The sequence below is a fragment of the Schistocerca serialis genome, chromosome 3 (genome assembly GCF_023864345.2).
Source record: "Schistocerca serialis cubense isolate TAMUIC-IGC-003099 chromosome 3, iqSchSeri2.2, whole genome shotgun sequence".
Lineage (NCBI taxonomy): Eukaryota > Metazoa > Arthropoda > Insecta > Orthoptera > Acrididae > Schistocerca > Schistocerca serialis.
Genome location: NC_064640.1, coordinates 170584045 through 170609434, shown reverse-complemented (window position 1 = coordinate 170609434; position 25390 = coordinate 170584045). Strand labels below are relative to the sequence as shown.

Genomic DNA, 25390 nt, shown 5'->3' with positions numbered 1-25390 from the left:
CTTGGTAAGAATTGAGAGAAAACAGTGTTCAAATAAGGTAAGCACTTTATTAGCAAAAGTGTTATATTTTTCATTCATGCCATGAGCAGTGTAAACATCAGTCCAGTGAATGTCTCTGAGGAGTGTCCTAAAATAATCAATTTTTGGTTTATTGATTATCTTGTTGAGCTCAGGTTTAACAGATTTTATATCCTGTTCAGTATTAACATTTAACAGAAGGAACTGCACGTCATGGTCTGAGAGGCCATTGACTATTGGTTTTGTAATATAATTTTGTTCATTGGACTTTTCTTTAAAGATATTACCAATGGCTGTTTGTGAGCAATTGGCTACCCTAGTGGGGAACTTTACAGTGGGAATTAAGTTGAATGATAGTGTTACTAACTCAGATAAGTTCTTATTGGGAGAGTCTTTAAGGAAATCTACATTGAAGTCACCAGCAACCACTATTTCTTTGTTTTTGGTTGTTAAATGGACCAGTACAGCTTCAAGGTGGCTTACGAACAGATTAAAGTTATTTGCAGGTGCTCGATATACACTTAATATTATGAAGGATTTTTTGTGAAATTCTACTTCTGTTGCACATGCTTCCATATGCTGTTCTAGGCAAAATTTGTGAATGCCTATGTTCTTAAATTTGTGACAGTTCCTGATGAATGTGGCAACTCCTCCTTTCTCCATTTCTGATCTACAAAAGTGAGATGCTAACATAAACCCCGTAACAGTTACAAGTTCTATACCAGTGGACAACACATGATGGGTTTGAAGGCTCTAATTCATCTATGCAGATAGTTAATTCATTAATTTTATTTCTCAGTCCTTGAATATTTTGATGCAATAAAGATAGCTGACATTTCACATTGACTGAGTTAAAATTGGGTAGAGTTAAAATATCTGCTGCCCGTTGAAAATTCTTAACCAATAGCTGCTTATGCTGATGTAATAAGCTAGAATTATGTTTTTTGGTTTCTTCCTCAAACTGAAGGTTTGTCTCAGTTCTAACCTCTCTTAAAATTTGGTTTCTTTCTGTCCTCCCTACCCTGAAAAAGGGTCTTTTCTGAACCCTGTAACCACTGGTATTTTACCACTCATGACAGTGCCTCCCCCCTTTAACTTTCCTGCTATTTTCCCAGCCAATTTACCCTTCCCCTTCCTGTTGAGGTGAAGGCCATGTCTAGTATAATCCCACCTATTGAGAGAATCAACAGGAACCACACCACTTTGTGACCCTGCACCTGACATAAGCAGCCGTTCCAGCTCCAAATTAACTCTCTTGACAGAAGAGTTCAAATAAGGTCGGTCATGGTGCCCAAGAACAGATACAAACTCAACACTAGTATGCTTCAATGCTGATGCAATGTTTGCCAGGTCACACTCTATACTGTACCCAGGATCTCTGTCAATACTGTTACCTGCCCCACCCACTATAACCATGGTGTCTTCCTTAGTGAAATCTTTGCAAAGTGATCCTAAATCCTCTGTCACCTGCTCCAGACCAGCACTAGGTTTAAAAAAATTGGTGACATGGTATTCTGCGTTTTTTGTAAGGATCACAGAGATAATATATGTCAAATTGGGGCTCATATGGAGTCACATAGATAGTCATTTTTCCCTCACTCTATCTGTGAGTGGAACAGGACTGAGACTAGTAGTGATACAGGGTACAGGATACTCTCTGACATGCACTCTACTATGGTTTGTGGAGTACATATGTAAATGTAGATACATAACATGTATGACTTCCACATTAAATTACGATTTGTGAATTAAAATGTACATTACTATTAGATAATACCAAAATGTTCACTTACTGAATTGATGGAGTTTTACATGTCATTACTTGCCTCTCACTTTTTTAAATATCGTTTTGCCATTTCTTATGTTGGTAATAAACATGTAGTGTTTGTAGGACTGTCCTTTTCTCCAGCTATTCTAGTAAAGGAATGATTGAAGGTTTTCCTGTTTGGCTAACAATTTTCTTATTGTTATGTGTCAGGACGATGTACTCATCTATTTCCTTTCCAATGAGGTCCCCATAGTTCTTACTTTCTTTGTTGCAGTATAGATATTGTTATAATTATACACTCTTTTATCTCTTCAGATATTGTTTCTCAATATAACTTGCTTTAATGTGCATTCAATATTCTTTTTTTCTGGTATGGAGCTCTAATTTCCTTAGGGATCCAGTTGCTTGCAGTCCTCTTACTACCATTTACTTTGGGTAAAGGTGTAAATGTTTCAAAATGCAGTACTAGAGAATTTAAAAATAAGATGAATGTATTATCTACATTCATAGTCTGATAGATGTCTAACAATGACTTCATTATTCATTACATTGATTAATGTCATCCTTGTTGAGGAATCTTCATTTCACTTTTAGTATAATATTTTGGGGATTGCTTCTTTAATATCCATTCTGACACCAATGGAACCTGTGATCACAGAATCCTGGACTTCATACATTTGCTGATACAACATACTTATCCTTGTTAATCATGAGCATATAGGTATTTCAGATTTTGTACATATACCATGTTGTCGAAGTTCCTTATTTTCGAACTATTATGCAACCATGTTTCATATGAACACATTAATAATTATTAATAATAATGAATAAATGTTTACTAAAATGAGAGACACTGAGGATAACACATAAATGTCAAAAGATGTAGGGGTAAAGAATAGAAAAAAGGAATACATTATGTCTTGTGGAAATGGAGTTTTTCAGAACCTAAATGTCATTTGTGAAGATGGGGAAAAAGAATCAGTAAGAGATTCTAACCCTAGAAAGATGACTGTATCACAGTTATGATTGAAACTGTGACAATGGTGCTCTTAGCCTTCATTGCTAGCCCATTTTGGATATTGAATTTCCTTCACCACTGGCATATGAACTCGACACTCTGTGATTTGTATGTGAATGTTGCAGTAAACATTATGGTTACTATACCTTAGAGACTTTAGCTACAATGGCAGGTCATGTGACTTGTACAAGGCACTCCACTTTTTTTAAAAAGAAAGCAACAAAGAAGGAAATAATTCGGTATTGGATACATAACATGCAGTAAATGATAAAGTTGAAGACCCTTAGTTTATCAAAACAGTAAATACAGAGAAGTGAAGTCAGCCACCACTAGACAGGCAAAAGGATCTGTAGTTCACAAAGCAAAATAAAAAACGAATATGTGAAAAAATTGAACTTCACTATCATATGTTCATTTAGTATTCCTTCTTTTGCCCATTTGGCATTACCTCTTATGTCAAAATCTATCTCTGCTGCACTTTAAAGGTAATTGAGTAATTAATATCTTTTTGATAATACTACAATATTTTTAGACTTAAGGCTATCATATAAATGTTGTGTATTGTCCACAAAAATGTAAAATGCCTTACCTCAAAAAAATTTATTGCATAAAATAAAGTCATGTAAATTCCAGAAAACTGCTGAAAGATGAAAAGCACTGACATAATTGCTATTGGCTTATATGCTGTGGGTTTCAGAAATACTTTCAATCCCTGAAAGAAATTTGGAGCTGTTAGTGCTCTCATATCCTGTGATCTGACCATAGCTGCTAGTTGTTTCTTGTGGCTTGTTTTCTGCAACATAAATGGTATTTTGCTGATGTAATTTGAGTTCAGTGTCTGCAGTAACTACTTTTAACATTACACTGTAATTGCAACAACAAATAACTATGTTTCAAACAGCACTTCTCATGTTAGAGAAAAAGTAATATCAAAATAAATTAACAAACAGCCACTAAATTTGAGTTTAAGAGCTAGAGTTTTCATCTTCTGGACAGGGAGTGTGACAACAATCTGGAAAGATGGGAAAAATGAAGGAAGTGGTCTCATGAAACTGAACTTGAAGAGATGTGGAAGCACAACACAAACAGAAGGGCAGGGAGTGGGGAGTGCGGTTTTTAATAGGATAATAACCACCACTAGACAGAGAAAGCATACAAACTAGGAAGAGAGTAGCTTCTGAACAAGACATGTAGGTAGTAATCTAATTTATAGATAAACAGTTGTGTGCAATGAAGTCTTCAGTAGCAGAAATTCTCACAGTAAAAGCAATCATGTTAATTCTCTGTGACACATGCACACAAACATTCTTCTATGTAACTAGTATATACGATTTACTTATTTCTCTGTGGAGTGCTACACATGTATGCTTGTTAGATCTACTGACAGGTCTTACATGATATTTCAGTGAGACATACTGATGGAATGCTAGATCTCTTTCCTGGCATGACTGCTCGTTCTCTGTATCTAGGGCTTGTTGTAATTCTGTTTGTTTTGCTGGAACTTGTTGAAAGATTGGTCCCTGTTCCAAAATATATGACTTGGTTGAACCCAGGTGTTTCTTTAGCAATGTACAAGACCATATGTCCTCAGTTAAAATATCCTAACCCTCAGTAATATTAACAGACTAATTTTTTCTGACCTAGAATTTCATGCTAACAGTAATCCAATCTTCTAGCGACAGTAGTAGATGACTGCTCTGTCTCTAAACTGATGTTCAATTATCTTACCACACATCTGATTCCCATACCCCAGAACTGAAGTCAAGCTTGTGCCTCTCTCCTAAATACTCAACAGTATTCAACACTTTCCTCTACCCTGGGAAAAAGCTGAGTGAGGTGGTGCAGTGGTTAGTATTGTATGTTTGCCAAATAACTACCTTATAGTGGATGCCATTGATGGTGTTAGCATGCTGGTGCTCAAAACATTGCTCCAACACACTCAGAGAGGCTTCCAGAAATACATTGAGCTAAATTTCTGATCTACCCAGCCCAATAAAGTTATTGACACTGTGATCAGTAGGCAGTTTCCTGTTAATATGAAATTTTCAATCCCACACTATTAACAGTCTAATTGTAATGACCACATGTATGTTTTTCATATTCCTGTAGTTCCTATTTGGATGGCTATCCTCTGGCATTCAGTGATTTTGGTTTCTGTTATATATTGTGATTTGGCTCACAAACTGCTCATAGAATTGGCTTAAGTGGGCAAATGGTACTTGATTTTGACTGGCTCATGACTACTTTAAACAGATATATTTGTCACGAACTTGGTGTTCTACCTGCAGAACACGTGATTATGACTTTAATACATGGGTATTGTAAGCAATACTAATGTGGTAGTAAGGCTACCCTCCTGAAGTTTCATGCAATTAGTTTCAGAATGGTAAAATTCAGTGGAATTATGAAAGCAAAATGGGTAAAGAGTTCAGGAAGTTATGGCAAAAACAAAAGTTAATGCATCAGCAGCAGCAACAAAGTCACCAGCAGCAGCCCAGTGATCAGCAGATAGAGTGGCAGTCAGAGATGCCACCATAGCAGCTGAAACATCAACTACACTGCAAATATACCTGCTGCAATACTCGAGGCAGCAGAATATATAAAAAACAACTCCTTCTGCTCCTCTTGCACCTTATAATGAGACTAATGAGATTTACCTCAGTTGCTCTCTGCTGTACTGTCAGGCAAGTAAGATCATAATTTTACACTGCCTGGCAAAAAAGTGAGGCATTCAGAAGCAGAGGAAGAAATGAAATGAAACTTCTCAGGCTCAGAGGGCATGAGATGTTATTTCAATGATTACACAATCAAGTCAAATTAAAAAAGAACTTATTAATTTGAGCCCCACTTATCAGTATGATATTGCACCCTGTCTGGACTGGAAGCATGCATTGATTCTGTTGGGAAGGGCACCTTAAAGCTAGTGTATCCTTTCCTGAGGCAATATGGCTCACAATTGTTGTTACTGGTCTTTGATATCCTGTATACTGTCACTGGGATGGGGTTATGTCAAAGCTTGTCCCACACATGTTCTATCACGAATGGATCTGCGGTCTTGGTGGGTGTTCGAGTATATCAACATCATGCTGACACATGCCATTCCACCACTCTGGTTGAAGAATGACACCACGATACTGTTGCATGAGAGGTAACACACGAAGATACAGGCAAGTTACACTGACATCTGACCATGTCTTCTAGATACTTCACTTTTATTTCCAGCCAGTGTATTTGTGAAAGTACATTCTTGCTTTCTTCAGGAAGCTACTTGCACAAAGCAATTCAGAACTGGAAACCACTCTCAGAACCAAGTAGCTTACCATTTGGTTTGGAACATTGTCTTGGTGACGCTGTCAAAATTACTCAATCTTTTGACCTGACATCAGTGGTGCAAAGAGCATTCATTAACAATATAGCTGTGTCCCAGTATACAGCAATCAGTGTTGTGCGTATTGGTCATCTGGTGATGGCAGTTACTTTACTTGGAACCAAATAACAGCACCAGTAGCCTTGTTATTTTTGGTAACCACTTTCTGTTTCAGCCACAAATTCATTTTCAAGTTATGGGTCTAGCATTGTTTGAGCCCCAGAAAGCAGTACCATATGATATAATTGAATGCAATAGAAGAGGAGGAGGAGGAGGAGGAGGAGGAGGAGGAGGAGGAGGAGGAGGAGGAGGAGATTAGTATTTAACATCCCCTCAACATCACGGCCATTAGAGACAGAGAACAAAGTCAAATTAGGTAAGGACAGAGAAGGAAAGTGGCCGTGCCCATTCAAAGGAACTGTCCCACCATTCGCCTTAAGTGATTTAGCGAAATAACAGAAAACCTAAAACAGGGTGGCTGGATGTGGGTTTGAACTGTCATCCTCTCCATTGCAAGCCCAGCATGCTAATCACTGCGCTACACCACTCAGTGAATGTACTAGAGCAAAATAAACTGATCCACAGGTAACTAGGTCACAACTTTGATGTATTACTCTTAGTGCATACCTAAAGCTGCACATTCTTTTAAGTAGCTTATCTCTGTGCATATTCTACTATACAGAGGTGTCTATCCATAGTTCAAGAAACTTTATTTTATTTATGTACTCAATTACTTCATTATGATAAGATATGGGCTTTGTATGAATTCCATTGTTTCATGAGGGGCTAAGGATAATGAGCACTGTTTTGCTCTTGTTTATCAGTAATTTATTGTTATACAGGCAGTACACGAGTCTTTCACTGCTCTCAGTTATGTCAGTTCTCTCAATTGAGGCATTCTGGAAAGCAGGTTTGCATCATAAGCAAATTAGACAGGAATTGTGGATGATAACTTTTTGTGTAGGTCATTGATGTACATCAGGAAGAAGAGAGACCAAAGGGTGGAGCCCTGTGGGATAGCAAAGTTACTAATGGTTCCTCTGAATGAACTTTACTTCCTTGTTGTCTTGGAGAGTACAACCAGTTACTTTCTGTTGGAGAGATGAGCGGAGCCACTCATTTGGCTAGCAAACTGATCATTGACTTGGTTCGCTCACAACTCTTGGTAAATGGTATTTGGTGTTGAATGTTTCATAGCTGTGCCAAACTGATATATTTATCACAAATTCAGTGTTTGTGTCAATAAAACACAAGACTTGTGACTTGGTATCACATCTGATACTTAAATTAGTACACTGAGCTCACATGTGTAATGGGTAAGCCAGATTTAGCTTCTCCATGGTTTCCCTAACATTATTTAGGTGAATACTTGGGTGGTTCCTTTTAAAAGACACACCTGATTTTCTTCCCCTTCTTATACTTGAATCCAGATGCTCCACTGCTCTAGAATGTTTGTCTTAACTGCCTCAGCCATCCGGACATGCTTCCTGTCTGACTCAATTCCCAAGTGCTGCTCACTACTGATGTGACCCCATTCATTTTCCCCATTGCTCACAACCTCACTGTATTCCCACAACGGAATGAACAATGCTAAGCATCCGCATTGATATTAGTCCTATGCCCATAGAGATATACCTATACAATTACATGTGCAGTGAGTGACCATTCTTTTGGAAAGACATCGCTCAAATATGGTAGAACCTCACTTATCTGGCCTCACATGGTCTGACTCCTGCTTAGTCTGACCATTACATTCCTGGTGTTTGTTAGGACTTGTCAATAACTCATCACCCACAATATTGATCAGAAGGCAGTCTAACAGCAATAGGCATGGGAGTTAGCTGAGTTTTAGTATGAAATAACTTGTATCTAACTTGGTCAGTGAGTTTATTGTGCTCGTTTATAAATTAGTGACAATGTTCTTCTGAGTATATTAGATAGTGTAAAACTAAATCATGGCATCATCTAAACTTAAGCATATGATTATTTAGTGGAGAAATTAAAAGTGTTTGAAATGTTAGGTAAGGTGAGTCTCTTCAAAACATTGCAAGTGAGGCAGGGGTTAGACTGTTAAAGACTTGAGAAAAAATACAATAACTCTAGATAGTCATACAATAATGATCGATGATGTGAAAGAACTCAGAATATGTAAGACTTTGAAGAAGTCTAAAAGTAAAATTCTGGACAATGCTTTGTGGGTGTGGTTTGAGCAGGAAAGGAGAAAAGGAACTTCATTGGCCAGGCCACCCATAAAAGATAAGTCATGGATTTTGTATGAAAACTTACATGAAAGTGAAAAGTTTACAGTGAGTGAAGGCTGGTTACATTGGTGGAAAAAATGATGTGGCATTCAAAATATAATTACTTTAGGTGAGAAGTAGTCTGCTGGTGAAACAGCTGCCAATAAATTTATTCTGAAATTTTAAAACTTAGTTAAAGAGCTTAATGTGACCCCTGACCAGGTAAAACAACATTGATGAATCTGGTTTGAACTACAAAATGCCCCCTACAAGAATTCTTGCTACACAAAGTCAGTCTGTAACAGGTACAAAACTTGCCAGAGATAGAATTACTATTGTTCTCTGTAGTACTGCCAATGGCAATTACAAGATGCCATTGTTTGTGATCACACAGGGGAAAAAACAACATTTATATCAATCTTCCTAGCAGATTAAAACCGTGTGCTGGACTGAGACTCGAACTCGGGACCTTTCCCTTTCGTGGGCAAGTGCTCTACCTCATCTCATTCTGGAAACGTTTATATCAGATCACTGCCTGTATATTATCATAACCAAAAGTCAACATGAATGGAATCCAGCCTCTTTAAGGAATGGTTTTATGACCAATTAGTCACAGCAGTTGCAAAATACCTAAATGGAAAAGAACTCCCTAAACATGCCATACTGATACTCAACAATGCAACATTTCAACCATCTGAAGATGAACTTCAAAAGGTGAAATAAAAGTTTTATTTCTTCCTGTCAGTGTAATATGTCTAATCCAACTCATGGATCAGGGGGTCAGTGAATGGCTGAAGAGGTGATATTACCGAAAACAAATTTTATCAGTGTTAGAGAGGACACAAGGAGGCAGCATCATTGTTTCAAGTGATGAAATCAATAAATATGAAAGATGTGATCTATACAGTTGCCAAAGTTTAGGAACAAATGCTGGCATCAATGCATGAAAAATCTTGGTGTGTTGTGGCCAAAAATGAGTGAAATTAAAGATGAAACATCAAAAGAAATGAGTGAAGAAAATAAAGCTGAAGCAGACCATACAACAAGTGATGAATTCAAGACATGGGCACTAACGATTTTGCATGATTTTCAAACTTTACAATTGAATGTTGAGCCCAGTGAAATAAGTGAGTAGATCAGTACAACTGGCACTGACAGCATTATGGAAAAAGAATTAACTGATGATCAAATCATCGATGCTGTGAGTCAAAGAAGCAATGAGCAGGAGAAAGATGATGATGGTGATGAAGGCAATGAACCTATGGCTCAAATATCACATACAGATGGTGAAACTGCATTTTATATAGCCTTTCAATACAACAAACAAAGCTCTATGTCTACCCCAGAAGACATTTTGTGGACAAGTAATGGTGGAACATAGTGGCAAAATCAAGGTTGTTGATTGCTAAAGAAAAAGTTTGTTACACATTTTTTTATTCATTCACAGTAGCAAAATTTTACTGTGCCATACAGATTTATTTTAGAATATGGACACTAACTTATGTTAAACTTTTGTATAAGACTTTTTAGTGTGTTGACAGTTTATTGCCATTTTGTCACTGTTTTAACGTGAAACTATATTTGAGACAGTATTTCCAGTTGAAAATGAAAGTTTTCCTGTGCTGTATTGTGATGTTACGGGCCAATAAAAATGTTCCTCTGATAATCGAACGTCTTTTGAATTCTGACCATGCTCTTAGTCCCCTAGGGGTCACATTAATGAAGTTCTACTTGGCTTGTTGACATTTGTTTCATTGTGGATGCAGTAGTATCGTCAAACTCCTAACAGAATCAATAATTTGTAAGTAGGGGTTTAAAGGATGGGGTACACTGCACTGCAGCATATGATAAGTTGAGAATTTGGGTCTGATGGAAAGCGTGTCTCGGTGGCTGAGGCAGTTAATAAAGCCAGTCTACAGAAGCGGAGAATCCAGGCTGAGTCTTGGTCTGCCACAAATTTTCAAATTTCAACACTGAATTACCACAATGCTCTGTGTGGCTGGAAGTCACATGTTTCCCACCATCCTGTACTTTTACTTCTCCATTCCCTATTTCATACAATATATGCACTATCTTTGTTTTTGGAGGTGGTGTCTGTTCTGTTGGGCACGTCTGACACAACAGATACTACTCAAATATACACATTTTTGTATGAGCACAATGGCACCTTGACATTTGATTCATTGTGGATACAGTAATATTGTCTGAGCTCCTATGGGATTTAATAATTTGCACATAGTGGGTTAATGGACAAGAGACACTGCACTGCAGCATGTGATAAGTTGAAAATTTGCTTCAGATGGAAACTGTGATCAATGGACTGTGAGCAACAGAGAAAATGAATGAAACATCAGTTGTGAGCAGCACTGGGGAATTTGAGTTGGTTGGGAAGCATGTCTGGATGACCAAGGCAGTTAAGGCAATCATTCTAGATAAGTGGAACATCTGGGTTTGAGTCCTAATCTGGCACAAATTTTCAATTTTTATCATTGCATTACCACAGTGACTTGTGCAGCTGGAAGTCACAAGTTTCCCACCCATTCTTTTCCTTTACTTCCCCATACTCTGTTTCATATAATAAACAGTGATATTGAGAACACAGTATCTGCAGATTAATATAGACAGTCTTAAATGGATCTCTCAGACTACTCTCTAAAGTGAAATTGTCTGATGTCATGCATATAATGAAGATAAAAAGTCAGACATGTCTATTTTGCACACATACAATCACTGCAGAGGTGAAGTAGCATATCCTGTGGAAATTCTCCTGATTATCACAACCTATAAGCAACAAGAATCAACACCAGTATAAGAATTATGAATTGTCCAAGCAACAGAAAACTCTGAAAAACAGAGCTTAACACTGTTTAGCTTCCTTCTATCTATTGGTTATCAGCCATTTTGTATATCAAAGAAAAATCTCAAGATTGGAATAAATTATGTTTTTGCATTTTTAAAAAAGTATTTTTTTGCATAATTAACAAAGTTATACATTATTTCTGCATATGATTAAATATACAGGAAGCAAATGTTAGAAAAGAGTGTGTGTGTGTGTGTGTGTTTGTGTCTAAAATATTGTACATTCTAGACATTTCAAATAAATGCCACAAGTTTTAAATAATTGATTTCACTCATACAATTTATAAAGGTTTACATAAAACATCTTTTATTAGGAATCTGTATCTAATGCACTCAATGTGTCACACATGTTTTATAAGATTCACTCTTTTTTGTATACAAGGCAAATTATTGTTTTTTAATAACCATTATTCATTAACTGATTTATTTTTGTGTGCACTATTATTCTGTAAGCCTTACAAATTTAGTGCACTATGAATATGTGTGTCTCATATTGTCCACAGTTTTTAATTGAAAACTGTCATTCATATTGCTTTGCTTACAGAAAGTGTGGGTGAGTTACCACTCCTTGAAGTTATGGAGGCCTTTCTCAGCTGTCATCTGCATGTTTTTTGGATTGTTGCTAAATAAGTTGTGATTTTATTCACACAAAGGGTTTTGATTAAGTAACATATCATTCTCAAGTGTGCTGGTAGCTATGCTTAGGATAGCGCAGTCACATAAAAAACTGCACAAAATTGGACAACTCACACTGCTGTCAGCTGGAGTCACACTCCACTCACTCGAGAATGGGTCGTTATTGAACCGAAACTGGCTGTACGAACAATATTCCTACTTCACTGACAACTGGAACATTTTATTCCGAGAAACAAAACATCATTCAGTGAGGATGAATATAAGGACAGCAAATAAATAAATAATGTGAACGGATAGAGTAATGGCACTCTTAAGCACAGCAACTCTTAGAATACTTACATTGTTTCCTCCTAACCATTTCAGTGCTTTTTCTGCCTCATCAATTCTTCCTTTTGTAACAAGCCACACTGGGCTCTCAGGTATCCAGATAGTCATCACTATTATTGGCGCAAATGCGTAGATTAAATTGAGCCAGGCACAGAGGCGCCAATCTAATATTGCACCTTCTCCATAAATAATTAGCATCCCTATTAATGGTAAACAAACTCTATAGAGTTATCTGCATACATAAATCAAGCGTATATTTATCTCTGGATGATCAACAAACAAGAGATGAAAACACAGCTTTGCAATCATGATGACAATATACCACATGTTAACTTTGACTTCTGCCTAACTGAGATCAGATTTAGTGTTTATTTATATTTGAATAATTCTTTTCAAATTATAATCAAGTAATCATAATAAGGTAACAACAAGTTATGTAGTGATTTAGTTGCAAACAGAAAATTAATGAAAAACACACTTTCTCTTACTGTAAAGATCAAAATTAAGGTTACATATATAGTTCACTTCACAGGCCCATGATTAATAGATCCTCAGGGATGTGGAACATGTCATAGGGACCCAGTTTAAAATACAGATTTTACACAAGAGTGAATATGCTTAAATTTAAGGTCCATTTTACACATCCTTCATGGAAAAGTACTAAAATATGGAAAGGGCTAAAAAATTTAAACTAATTTTCATTTACAGTGCAATAGTTTTCATACACATGTAAATATACAGTACAAGTCATAAATGATGACTATAATTTTTTATGCACATACAGATAACAAAAGAAAGAAAACATGTTAATCATTTAATGTGACCTTGAATAACTTTGTGATTTAGATATGATGAATGGCTGTTGATGCATAAATAATGCCTCAAGTTCTGATCTTCATGTGTCAGCTCATGGGATGAAGTTTTGAAGTTTGAACAGTAAATGGAAAACGTATGGCTTCGAGAAGAATGCTACATACACTCACTATTTTGATCAGTGTTTCACTGTTCACTCTAAATGACTTGTGTCACCCCAGCAGTTATTAATAAATATCGTGGAGGAATACCTCCATAACAACTTTCACATCTGTGATGTATACCTGTATGCATCTCAGCTATTGGCTTTCTTGTGGAAGAGCAGAAGAACTAAACAAATATATCTAGAAAAATTTTCTTACAGATACCTCCTATCAGCAAAAGTATTTTATACAACTGATATCCCTGGGGAGTACAGTGCGTTTGTGGCATGGGATGACCATCCCTAAACAATGCAGATCATGACTAGAATTTGTTTCAAAATGTTGTCAAGAAGCCAAGAATAAAAATAAGGTATATCAGCATTTATTTAGGTATCTCACAAAATTTCATTGTGTGAGCAGAGAACAGGAACCTTGATGTGCAGCAGATGCAGGTGTTGCAGCTGAGACACTGCCAATGAACAATGGAGTTTTACAACTTCATTATAAGACATTAAAGGCTAGAGTAACTATTTTGAAGAACCCTCATTTCCACCAATGAAATGCATGTCATGAAGGAAACTGTAATGAATTCTCAGGAAACACAAATGTGGTTAAACGTAAACCCACTCAGTATGTGTGTCTGAGCACACCAATGAAAACATGGTGTCTGTATGTGATGTGGGGTATTGATTATCATCTTGTTGGGCCATATGTGCTGCCACAGCAGCCACAGGAGAATATATTTATGAATCCTGGGTACTTATACATCTAAATCTACATCTACATACATACTCTGCACACCATCATATGGTGTGTGGTGGAAGGTGTAACGTGACAAGACTGGAGTGGAAGCCTCAGGTTGCCATTAAGAGTTATTTGTTAAATAATAAATAAATAAGTAAGTAAATAAATAAATAAATAAATAAATGAGGAAAGGTTCCACTGCTAAGGTAAAGCAGATAAGTATAAACAATAACAGACAACCCATAACAAATATTGTGGAAAGACAAGAGTGGTGAGTGAGCATAACCATTAATTTAGGCTGCTGAAGAATGCCAGGGATAGTTCCCTTTCAGGAAATGCATCCAGCATGGAATTACTACAGTAAACTATTCATTGTGCGGTGCATATGAATGTAGGCTGGCCAAAAGATAGTAGGTTTTGCTGAAGTTGGCACGATGAGGGCCTACAGATAAAGGAAGGATTAGGAGGAGTTAGCATGTGGCCTTAACTGGTGAGCACCAAAAGGTTAATACCAAGAGGGTTGCTAACAACTGAAGATGTCCAGAGCTGTGTTGTATGGAAATACCAAGGCTGTGAATAGAATGAACTATCTGATAACTTAGAATGAGGCAAGGAATAATGATGTAGTAAACTTAAGGGTTGTATGTGAGTCCAAGAAATGCAGTCCTATGTACACAAACACCAGCTATAATTACAAGCTTAACTAGACTGTACACTGTAAATATTTGCACACTATAAATAACAAACAAGGCTGTCTTACAAGATAAATATAATATCGATAATGGTATAGCACTGTGGCCATTATCACAAGTAGCAACACAAATTACATTATTATTAAATATGCTATGACGATAAATGTCTTCATTAAGTGTGTTGTACCAGAAAGTACTCCATTCATACACTCATAAATAAAGCAGCACATTATGAATAGTGTAACAGGTTAATTTAACATATTGGTCTTATTGATGGTATTTGATTGAAAGTGAAATAAATGTGCATCTTTGTCTAGATAAATCATACATGCACGTTTAAAGGAATAGCAATTAGTGTCAGAAGACAAAGAATTAAATATTGTTTCATACAACATATGTAAATTAATTGTAGTGTAGGAATGGTTTACCAACTCTATTTAATTTACACTTCCATTTCATTTTCATTCAATTTGAATTGTACATGATGTGTAAAAATTTTTTAAGAACTGTGTTATGTGGTGCAGAGCTACTTGAGATCCCATTGGCTAAAGTTTGGTAATGTTGGTGGGCATGCTGGTGGGAGATGTGCTCTTGGGAGCTGATGGAAAATGCAAGAGGGAATTTATGTTATGGCCTTTGGACAGAGAGGTCTGGGCTGGTTTTATGATGTGAGAGTGGCTATTTGGTTGTGACCATCAGAGACTTGTGTTTCTCACAGTTGAGAGTGCAAGCAAGTGGTAGATTATAAACAGAGACTTGGTGTATCTGAGTAGGGGGTTAAAAGACCTGGTGTGTAAGTGCACTTTGTAATTTGAGCATATTAAGTGGAGATTACTATCACTCATATGCTGCTAGTCAAATTGCGATTGGGAAATCTTTCCCAGATGAACTCACCCTATCTTGCTGAAAACACCAGTCACACAATATGCTAATCTGGAATGTAGTGTACATTATTACTGTGGCTTCTCTGATCTTTTATGTTAAATAGTATTTCACTCAAATTATGTATCTGCCCTCAACCATTTCACCACAGGCCCACCAGTGTAGTGGATTGACTGGTCACTACATCAGGGGATAAAGCAGATGGTGTATGGCTCTACCCCGAGACATTTATGAGCAAAGGGTACTACTAGTCTTTCCTTTGCTGTTCTACTTGCAAACAGACTGAGGAAAAAATGACTATCTATATTCCTATGTAGTAGCCCTAATTTCTGTAATCTTAACTGTGTGGTCCTTATGAAAAATGTACATTGATGGCAGTAAAATTGTTCTGCAGTCATCTTCAAATGCCAGTTCTCCAAAGTTTCTCAATCATGTTTCTCAAAAAGAATGCTGCCTTCCCTCCAAGGATTCCCACTTGAGTTCCTGCAGCATCTCCATAATATTTGCACCTTGATCAAACCTACCAGTAACAAATCTAGCAGCCCACCTCTGAACTGCTTCAGTGTCCACTCCTAATTCTGCCTGGTGGGAATACCAAACAGTAGAGCAGTATTCAAGACCAGGTCGCACTAGTGTTCTGTAAGGGGCCTTATTTACAGATGAACCACACTTTCCTGAAATTTTCCTGATAAACCAAAGTCAGCCTTTTATCTTCCCTACTACAATCCTTACACAATCATTCCATTTCATATTGCTTTGAAACATTATGCTTAGATATTTAATCAATGTGACTGTGTCAACTAGCACACAAATAATGCTGTATTCAATCATTACAGGTTTGTTTTTCCTACCCATCTGTTTAACTTACATTTTTCTACATTTAGAACTAGCTGCCATTTATCACACCAACTAGAAATTTTATCTAAGGCATCTTGTATCCTCCTACAGTCACTCAAAGATGACACCATCCCATACACCACAGCATCATCAGCAAACAGCCACAGACTGCTGCTCACCCTGTCTGCTACATCATTTATGTGTATAGAGAATAATAACAATCCTATCACACTTCTGCAGGGACTCCTGATGATACCCTTGTCTCTGATGAACATTTGCTGTTGAGGACAATGAACTGGGTTCTGTTACTTAAGAAGTCTTCTAGCCACTCGCATATCTGGGATCCTACCTTCATTAACGGTTTGCAGTGTGGAACTGTATTAAACACTTTTCAGAAATCTAGGAATATGGAATCTGGCTGTTACTCATCATTTAACTTCTGCATTACTTGCAAACTATGAAATCAGTATTGTGAATAAATATATTATAGAATATTTTGAGAATGTTGAACTTACTGACATAAGCAGCTTACACTGAACATACCATACTGCTCATGGACTCCATTTAAATGTGTTAAGAAAGGAACTAATGTCCTAAAACATACACTACCTGACAAAAAAGTGAAACTCCCAATAAACATGGTAGGCTGTCAATGTAAATAGTACACATACACACCATTGTCAGTTATGTAAATGATTGGAGTTACAATACTCTCCAACAGGTAGAATGACCACCAGAGTGCATTAGTGTTGTTGGTGCTTAGTGTTGTTACCAGGCCTTGTAGGCTATATAAGGGGCGTGAACTATGTCAGATGTTGAGTAATAACTGTGAAGGGCATGGAGATGCTGCTTGCTTGTGTGAGACAGTGTTATCAGCACATGACATGTGGGTTTCTATTTGACAGTGTGGTCAAACTGTGCAATATTCAGATCTGTGGAGCATTTGGATGTGACCCTATCCTGATGCTGGATTGTGTGGGAATGTGAGGGCAGGCATATTCATCGTCAAGGTTTTGATCGACCATGTCTGATCGCAGCATGGAATGATCACCATATTGTACTCAAAGCACACCATAAAATCTTCAGATTTGCACGTGCATCAGAGAACAAGTAACAGACTCCCTGCAACATTCTGTGTCATCTCACAACACTGGTCGGAGACTAGCAGCAGATGGTCTAGAGAATTAGCATCCCATTTGTAGGCTGCCATTAACACTGAAACACATGACTGCGTTTAAAATGGCACTGTGACCAATTAGCTTGGACTGTTGATGACTTGTGTCACATTGTATTTAGTAATTCTCCACTGCCCTGGATGACCATCATCAGAAATTTTGTCAGAGGTCCCATTCTTCTAGTATTTTGGAAAGGCACTGTGGTGTCACTCCTGGCTTTGTGTGAAACACAGTAAGGTTTTCACACCACATGCTATCATTCTACTCCTTTCAAAGAACTTTTCTTTCCTCTTTCATCTGACTGTATTTGTACACATAACACATATGTAGTGTGCACTCAAAATTGCCGAATTTTTATTTATATAATATTTATTTATCTACATCTACATCTACATGGATACTCTGAACATCACATTTAAGTGCCTGGTAGAAGGTTCATCTAAAGACCTTCACAATTCTCTATTATTCCAATCTTGTATAATGTGCCGAAAGAACGAACACCTATATCTTTCTGTAGGAGCTCTGATTTTCCTTATTTTATCTTGGTGATCATTTATCCCTATGTAGGTCAGTGTCAACAAAATATTTTCGCATTGGGAGGAGAAAGTTGGTGATTGGAATTTTGTGAGATGATTCTGTCTCAATGAAAAATGCCTTCCTTTTAATGATGTTGAGCTCAAATCCTGTATCATTTCAGTGATACTCTCTCCCATATTTCACGATAATACAAAATGTGCTGCCCTTCTTTGAACTTTTTCGATGTACTCCATCCTATCTGGTAAAGATCCCACACCGTGCAGCAGTATTCTACAAGAGGACAGGCAAGCGTAGTGTTGACAGTCTCCTTAGTAGATCTGTTACATTTTCAAAGTGTCCTGACAATAAACTGCAGTCTTTGGTTAGCCTTCCCCACAACATTTTCTGTGTGTTCCTTCCAATTTAAGTTGTTCATAATTGTAATTCCTAGGCATTTAGTTGAATTTATGGCCTTTAGATTTGACTGGTTTATTGTGTAACCAAATTTTAATGAATTCCTTCTACCATTCATGTGGATGACCTCACACTTTTTCATTCTTTAAGGTCAACTGCCAATTGTTGCACCATTTAAATATCTTTGCTAAATAATTTTGCAATTTGTTTTTTTATCTTCTGGTGACTTTATTAGTCAATAAACAACAGCGATGCCTGCAAACAACCAAAGACAGCTGCTCAGGTTGTCTCCCAAATTGTTTATACAGATAAGGAACAGCAAAGGGCCTATAACACGACCTTGGGGAACGCCAGAAATCACTTCTGTTTTACACGATGACTTTCCATCAATTGCTATGAACTGTGACCTCTCTGACAGGAAGTCACAAATCCAATCACATAACTGAGACAATATTCCATAAGCATGCAATTTCACTACAAGTCACTCATGTGGTACAGTGTCAAAAGCCTTCTGTAAATCCAGAAATATGGAATCGATTTGAAATCCCTTGTCTATAGCGCTCAACACTTCATGCGAATAAAGAGCTAGTTGTGTTTCACAAGAATGATGTTTTCTAAACCCATGTTGACTGTGAGTTAATAGATTGTTTTCTTTGAGGTCATTCATAATGTTCAGACACAGTATATGTTCCAGAATCCTGCTGCATATCAACGTTAATGATACGGACCTGTAATTAAGTGGATTACTCATACTACCTTTCTTGAATATCAGCCTGACCTGTGCAACTTTCCAGTCTTTGGGTAATGATCTTTCATCAAGCAAATGGTTGTGTATGATAGTGAAGTACGGAGGTAATGCATTAGCATACTCTGAAAGGAACCTAATTGGTGTACAGTCTGGACCAGAAAACTTGCTTTTATTGAGTGATTTAAGTTGCTTCACTACTCCAAGGATATTTACTTCTAGGTTACTCACATTGGCAGCTGTTCTTGATTTGAATTCTGGAATATTTATGTTGTCTTCTTTTGTGAAGGCATTTTGGAAGGCTGTGTTTAGATTTACTCATGCAATTAAAGTTGACACTCGACGCATTGGCTGATGGGAGCAACTGTAAATGGGAAATGCCCTTACGGTCGCTCCAATCAGCCACCGCGCCAAGTGTCAACTTTTATTTGTGCATGTAATAACTCTTCTCTGGCAGCACTGTCTTTGATAGTTCCTCCATTGCAATCACACAGAGAAGACATTGATTGTTCCTTGCCGCTAACATACTTCACGTACGACCAGAATCTTTTTGGATTTTCAGCAAAATTTTGTCATTGTGGAAACTGTTACAAGCATCTCACATTGAAGTCCGATCTTCTGCAAGAGATCGCGAATCTTGGGGATTTTGTATCTGTTTAAATTTGGCATTTTTGTTTCATTGTTTCTGCAACAGTGTTCTTACCCATTTTGTTTATCAAGGTGGACCAGCTCAGTTGTTTGTTAATTTATTTGATACAAATCTCTCAATTGCTGCTGATACTATTTCTTTGAATTCAAGCCACATCTGGTCTACACTTATATTATTAATGTGGAAGTAGTGTAGATTGTCTCTCAGGAAGGCGTCAAGTGAATTATTATCTGCTTTTTTGAATAGGTATATTTTTTGATTATTTCTCGAGGATTTGTTGGTTGCAATATTCAGTCTTGCTATGGCCACCTTGTGTTCACTAATCCCTGTATCCATTTTGATGCTTGTTATTAACTCAGGATTATTTATTGCTAAGAGGTCAAGTGTGTTTTTGCAACCGTTTACTATTCACATGGGCTCACGAACTAACTGCTCAAAGGAATTTTCAGAGAATGCGTTTAGCACAATTTTGGATGAGGTTTTATGCGTACCTCTGGAATTAAACATGTATTTTTGCCAACATATTGAGGGTAAATTAAAGTCACCACCAACTATAATTGCATGAGTCGGATACGTGTTTGAAATCAAACTGAAGTTTTCTTTGAACTTTTCAGCAACTGTATCATCTGAATTGGGAGGTCGGTAAAAGGATCCAATTATTATTTTATTCCAGTTACCAAGAATGACGTCTGCCCACACTAACTCACAGGAACCATCTACTCCAGTTTCGTGATAAGATAAACTATTTCTAACAGCGTCAAACAAACCACCACCAACCGTGTTTAGCCTATCATTTCATAACACCATTAGGTTCTTCACAAAAATTTTTGCTGGGCTTATCTCTGGCTTTAGCCAGCTTTCAGTGCCTATAATGATTTGAGCATCAGTACTTTCTATTAGTGCTTGGAGCTCTGGTACTTTCCCAACACAGCTACGACAATTTACAACTGTTATGTCTTAATATTCAAATCCTGACTGCAATATCATTGTTAGTTTTCTGTGAAACCTTGCTAATTAAGTAAATTAGTAATCAAAGTTGTTACAACAGTGTGCCATATGGAAATCAGTCTCAGCTAATCAGTAGTTTTGAGTGAACTGACACCAACCATTTCATTCTTCCCAGTAAACTCTTTATGTGTAAAGGAAGACCACTCACTGAAAAAACCAGAAGCATTGTGTCATTGATACAATCTCTTACACAACATCCTAGTCCATCCATATGCCACTCCCACTCCCAACCCCTTGCTGCAGGGATCATATCCCCATGGAAGACATAGGTACAAGCCATGCCCAATCCGTCCACCCAGCACTTCCTACTCAAGTCCTGTCACAAGCTTATCCTACCCCATCAGAGGCAGGGCCACCTGTGAAAGCACCCATCTCATATACCAACTCTGCTGTAATCACTGTACCTTTTTATGTTGGTATGATAACCAACCAGCTGTCCACCAGAATGAATGGTCACTGTGAAACTGTGGCCGAAAACAAAGTTGGTCACCCAGTGGCACAACATGCAGCTGAGTATAAAATGATCATTTTTGATTGCTGCTTCAAAAATTGTGCCATATGGATCCCTCACCCTACCACCAGCTTTTCTGAGCCATGGAGGTGGGAGTTATCCTTGCAACACATAATTTGCTCCTGCAACCGTCCTAGTCTGAGTCTCCAGTAACCCACAGCCCTGACACCCTCCACCCAACAGTTTCCTCTTCCTCTATTCTATCATCCCATCCCACATCACGTTCCTATGTCACTTCAGCATGTGCCATTCCCCACTGGCTCTGACACCCGTGCATCACATGCCTAGATTGTGCGTCTGCCACCCCTCCCTCCCGCATTTGTAGCCAGTAAACCAGATGCCTTCCTCTGTGCTGCTAAGTACCCACAACACATCCACTCTCCCTGCCTCCCACCTCTCTGTCCCTCTCAGTAATCTGTTTCACTTTTCCAAAAACTAATTAACTTGAAAGATATTTATAATTAAAATTTAGCCAGTCAAAACTACTTTTGCCTTTTGAGCCATTATGTTTGTTGGATGCCATGGTTTTTTTGTTGCTTAACTTTTTTTGAAGCAGAAAACACTCTTCATTATTCAGTTAAGCCATTATTTAAGAATTTACATAAATGAACAAAAATTCAAACTTGGCAACCTTACATATAAATAGGTAATACAATCCAGAGGCATACAGTGTGCTAGTCAAATAGTACTGTGAACTTTTATGCTTTTCTAACTAGCTATCTTTTAGTTAAACCAAACCATTGTTAGGACAAACAGATCATCTGTTTTGTTAAACTATCACCATGCAGTTTTATAAAATATAATGTAATCATGAAGATTATAAAATATTGTTATGCCAATTTTTATTTACCAGCCCCACAGTCCAGATTTGGAGTCATTACAATAAAATCTTTTAACAATCTGTGTTGCAATTTGGCAGTTGCTTTGTGAGAGTCTACACCCAGTAATCACATGAGTAAGATCTATGTAACAAGCCCATGTAAGACAGTCAACGAGTTAACAGCTCCATGTTACTGTTATTGAAAATCAACTACTTGTCAAATATACTAACACCCTCCATCCTCCAACCTAATTTGCAAACAGACTTCCCATATCATATCCTCACCTACCCCTAATCTTCCAATCTCCCATATCCTCACCTACCCCTAATCCTCCAATCTCACCCAAGAATCAGCCACAAAGGAGAGCACGACTCATAACACAGTATTCCCCAGGACTGGAACAACTGAACGGTATTTTTCACCATGGCTTTGATTATCTATCTCCAACCCCTGGAATGAGGAATGCCCCACCCAAAATGCTTCCCACCCCTCTTATAGCAGTGTTCCACTGGCCATCCAACCTACAGAATATCCTAAGCTACCCCTATGACACTCCCACTCATAACCCGTTGCCACAGGGATCATATCCCTTTGGAAGTACCCAAGTGCAAGACCTGCCCAATCCACCCACCCAGCACTTCCTTCTCCAGTCTTGTCACAGGTTTATTCCACTCCATCACAGGCATTGCCACCTGTGGAAGCAGCCATGTCATACACCAACTCTGCTGTAATCACTGCACAGCTTTTCATGTTGGTATGACAACCACCCAGATGTCCACCTGAATGAATAACCACTGCCAAACTGTGGCCAAGAACATAGTTGGCCATCCTGTTGACACAAAATGCTTGATTTCAATGGTGTTTCACAACCTGTGCCATCTGGATCCTTCCCTCACCACCAGCTTTTCTGAACTATGTGATTAAGAGCTATCCTTGCAACACATCTTTCACTCCAATAACACCATATAGGTCCTTCCCTCCACCACCAGCTCTCTGAACTATGCAGATGGGAGTTATCCTTGCAACACATCCTTTCTTCCTGTAACTTTCCTGGCTTCAGTCTCCATTCACCTACTGTTCCCACATCCTCCATCCAACAGTTTCCCCTTCCTCTGGCCTATCACCCCTCCCAACTCCTGTCTCCATATTGCCTTAACTGTGCACTGGTTCCCCTGACTCTGACACAAGTGCCCACATGTCTATCCCATGCAACCCCCACCAATCTCTTCTACATTCCTGACCAACAAACTGGTTGCTTTCCGCTGAGCTCCTAGCTACCCACTCCAAGCCATCTTTGTCCCTCCTGCCCCTCTCCCACCTCAACCTCCAACTCATCCTAGTCCACCTGCCAAACTACGGTCATGGCATTGTGTGCCCTGTTGGCACTTCGTAGAGGCACAGGTGCATGTGTGTGTGTGTGTGTGTGTGTGTGTGTGTGTGTGTGTGTGTGAGAGAGAGAGGGCGTGTGGGTGCATATACAAGCTGGTCAGAAACACTTTGAAAAGCTTGTAAGGGTGTCGCAGGGGAGGTTGTGCTGATAAATAATAGTTAAGGAAAGATATTGGTATATTCTGCCATTCCTATGTTATTTAGCCTTGAAGTTAGCCAATCAGGTCATTGCATGCACAAATTGAGCAGCTTCATTTGGTTTCCTCAAACAATATAAAAAAGGAAATAAATAATGTACAGGTTTTCAAAAGGAAACTAAAATTATTTCTCATCGAACAAACTTTCTATAAAATGAATGAATACTTAGAGTTATGATGTACAAGAATGGGGGAAACTGCCTAAGAAAAGCACTCCCTTAAAGATAAAGTGTGATGCTGTTACTTGTAGTTTAACTGAAATTGTGGCGATAAAATGTAAATTTATCTGTTTCATTATGAGAAAATGTGAACTCCCATGTATCCCACTCTCTAGAGCATTCACTTAAACCTCTTCTTAAGGAATGCAGTTAAAACTTGTATTCATTCAAACCACGGCCATGAAGAAAATTTACTCCCTTATATATGTCAGTAGCATAAAAATATGCACTGTCACTTATTATACTATTTTAAACAATCACTTAAACTGTTTTTGGCATAATGCAGGCTTTAATATGGCATGCAAGTAATTGTTCTTGTAAAATAAACCAATGTCTGTGCAATGTGATGTATGAATGTTAATGTACTACTGTAATTGCATCAATTGAATTGTCCTATATTACTTGTACACTGGCTGTATATTATGTAATCAACAGGACCAAATAAATAAATAAATAAAAATAAAACTGAACAAATGTAGCTTTTGCTCATCTATCTTAAATTTATCACTTCCAAAAAAGGCACATTTTAACTGGTAGTGAGCATTTCAACAAGTGGAAACTCATGAAGCCACAGATGTCTGTACATTACCACATTTTAGCACATGCAAGTGCTCGAATTTGCACATGCAATGACATGATTGGCTAATGTCAATGCTAAATAAATGGCAAAACATATAGAATTTTTTTGTTATTTTTTTGTTAACAGTTATTACTCATCATTACATCCCCAGCAACACCCTCTTTTTTTTCTTTCTTTGTGTGTCCCTGTTGGGAACTCAATGCTTCTGCTTTTAAATGAGTGGACTCGTTTAGTCCGAAAGTGAGTCAGATAGATTGTTATTCAACACATGAAGAATGCTTTGAGCAGAAAGACCTGTCTTCTGCACGGACTGAAGCCTGACTGAAATGAATAGCCAACTTCACTGGGGTGAATAGTGGAGACCTTCAGCATACTGGGCAAGAGAGTTCTCATCAATGCAAATATGCCATCCATTGGTGGCCAGGCTGTATGAAAGGGATTTTTTGGCGTGGAAATGATTACAGTTGTCAAAAAGTAGGTACTGTTTTGTTCTTCAGTGTTGACCATTGCTATGACACTCTTACAAAGTTGGATGAACCAAAGAGATAGAGAAGAACTGAAGAAGAGCTTTACACTTCATCATGAGTTTGTTTAGCAAGTGTAAAAGACCATCAGAAATGCCCAGTAAACTTGAATGGGTACTAAAACATTGATATTTCATTCAATCATTAACATGCTGTTGACATGTGTCATTGTCATTATCTCTTTACCATAACAACAAAATTTTAATTGAACCATATGCATACAAATGATTATTATTATAGATATAATTTCTTCAGTCTTGAACATCAAGATGTAGTTGTTTTGACTTAAAGTTAATTAT

The 25390-nt window shown here is 37.7% G+C and overlaps 1 protein-coding gene across 1 annotated transcript in view; it reads right to left on the bottom strand.

Moving 5' to 3' along the window:
- The window catches only part of LOC126469886 (facilitated trehalose transporter Tret1-like), a 187671-nt gene that overhangs the window by 27281 nt on the left and 135000 nt on the right, over positions 1-25390 (bottom strand). The window contains exons 6-7 of the mRNA XM_050097221.1: positions 12246-12433; positions 3394-3597 (exon numbers count right to left, since the gene is read on the bottom strand). Of these exons, the coding sequence (XP_049953178.1) occupies positions 3394-3597; positions 12246-12433 (392 nt within the window). The remainder of the gene's footprint in view (positions 1-3393; positions 3598-12245; positions 12434-25390) is intronic.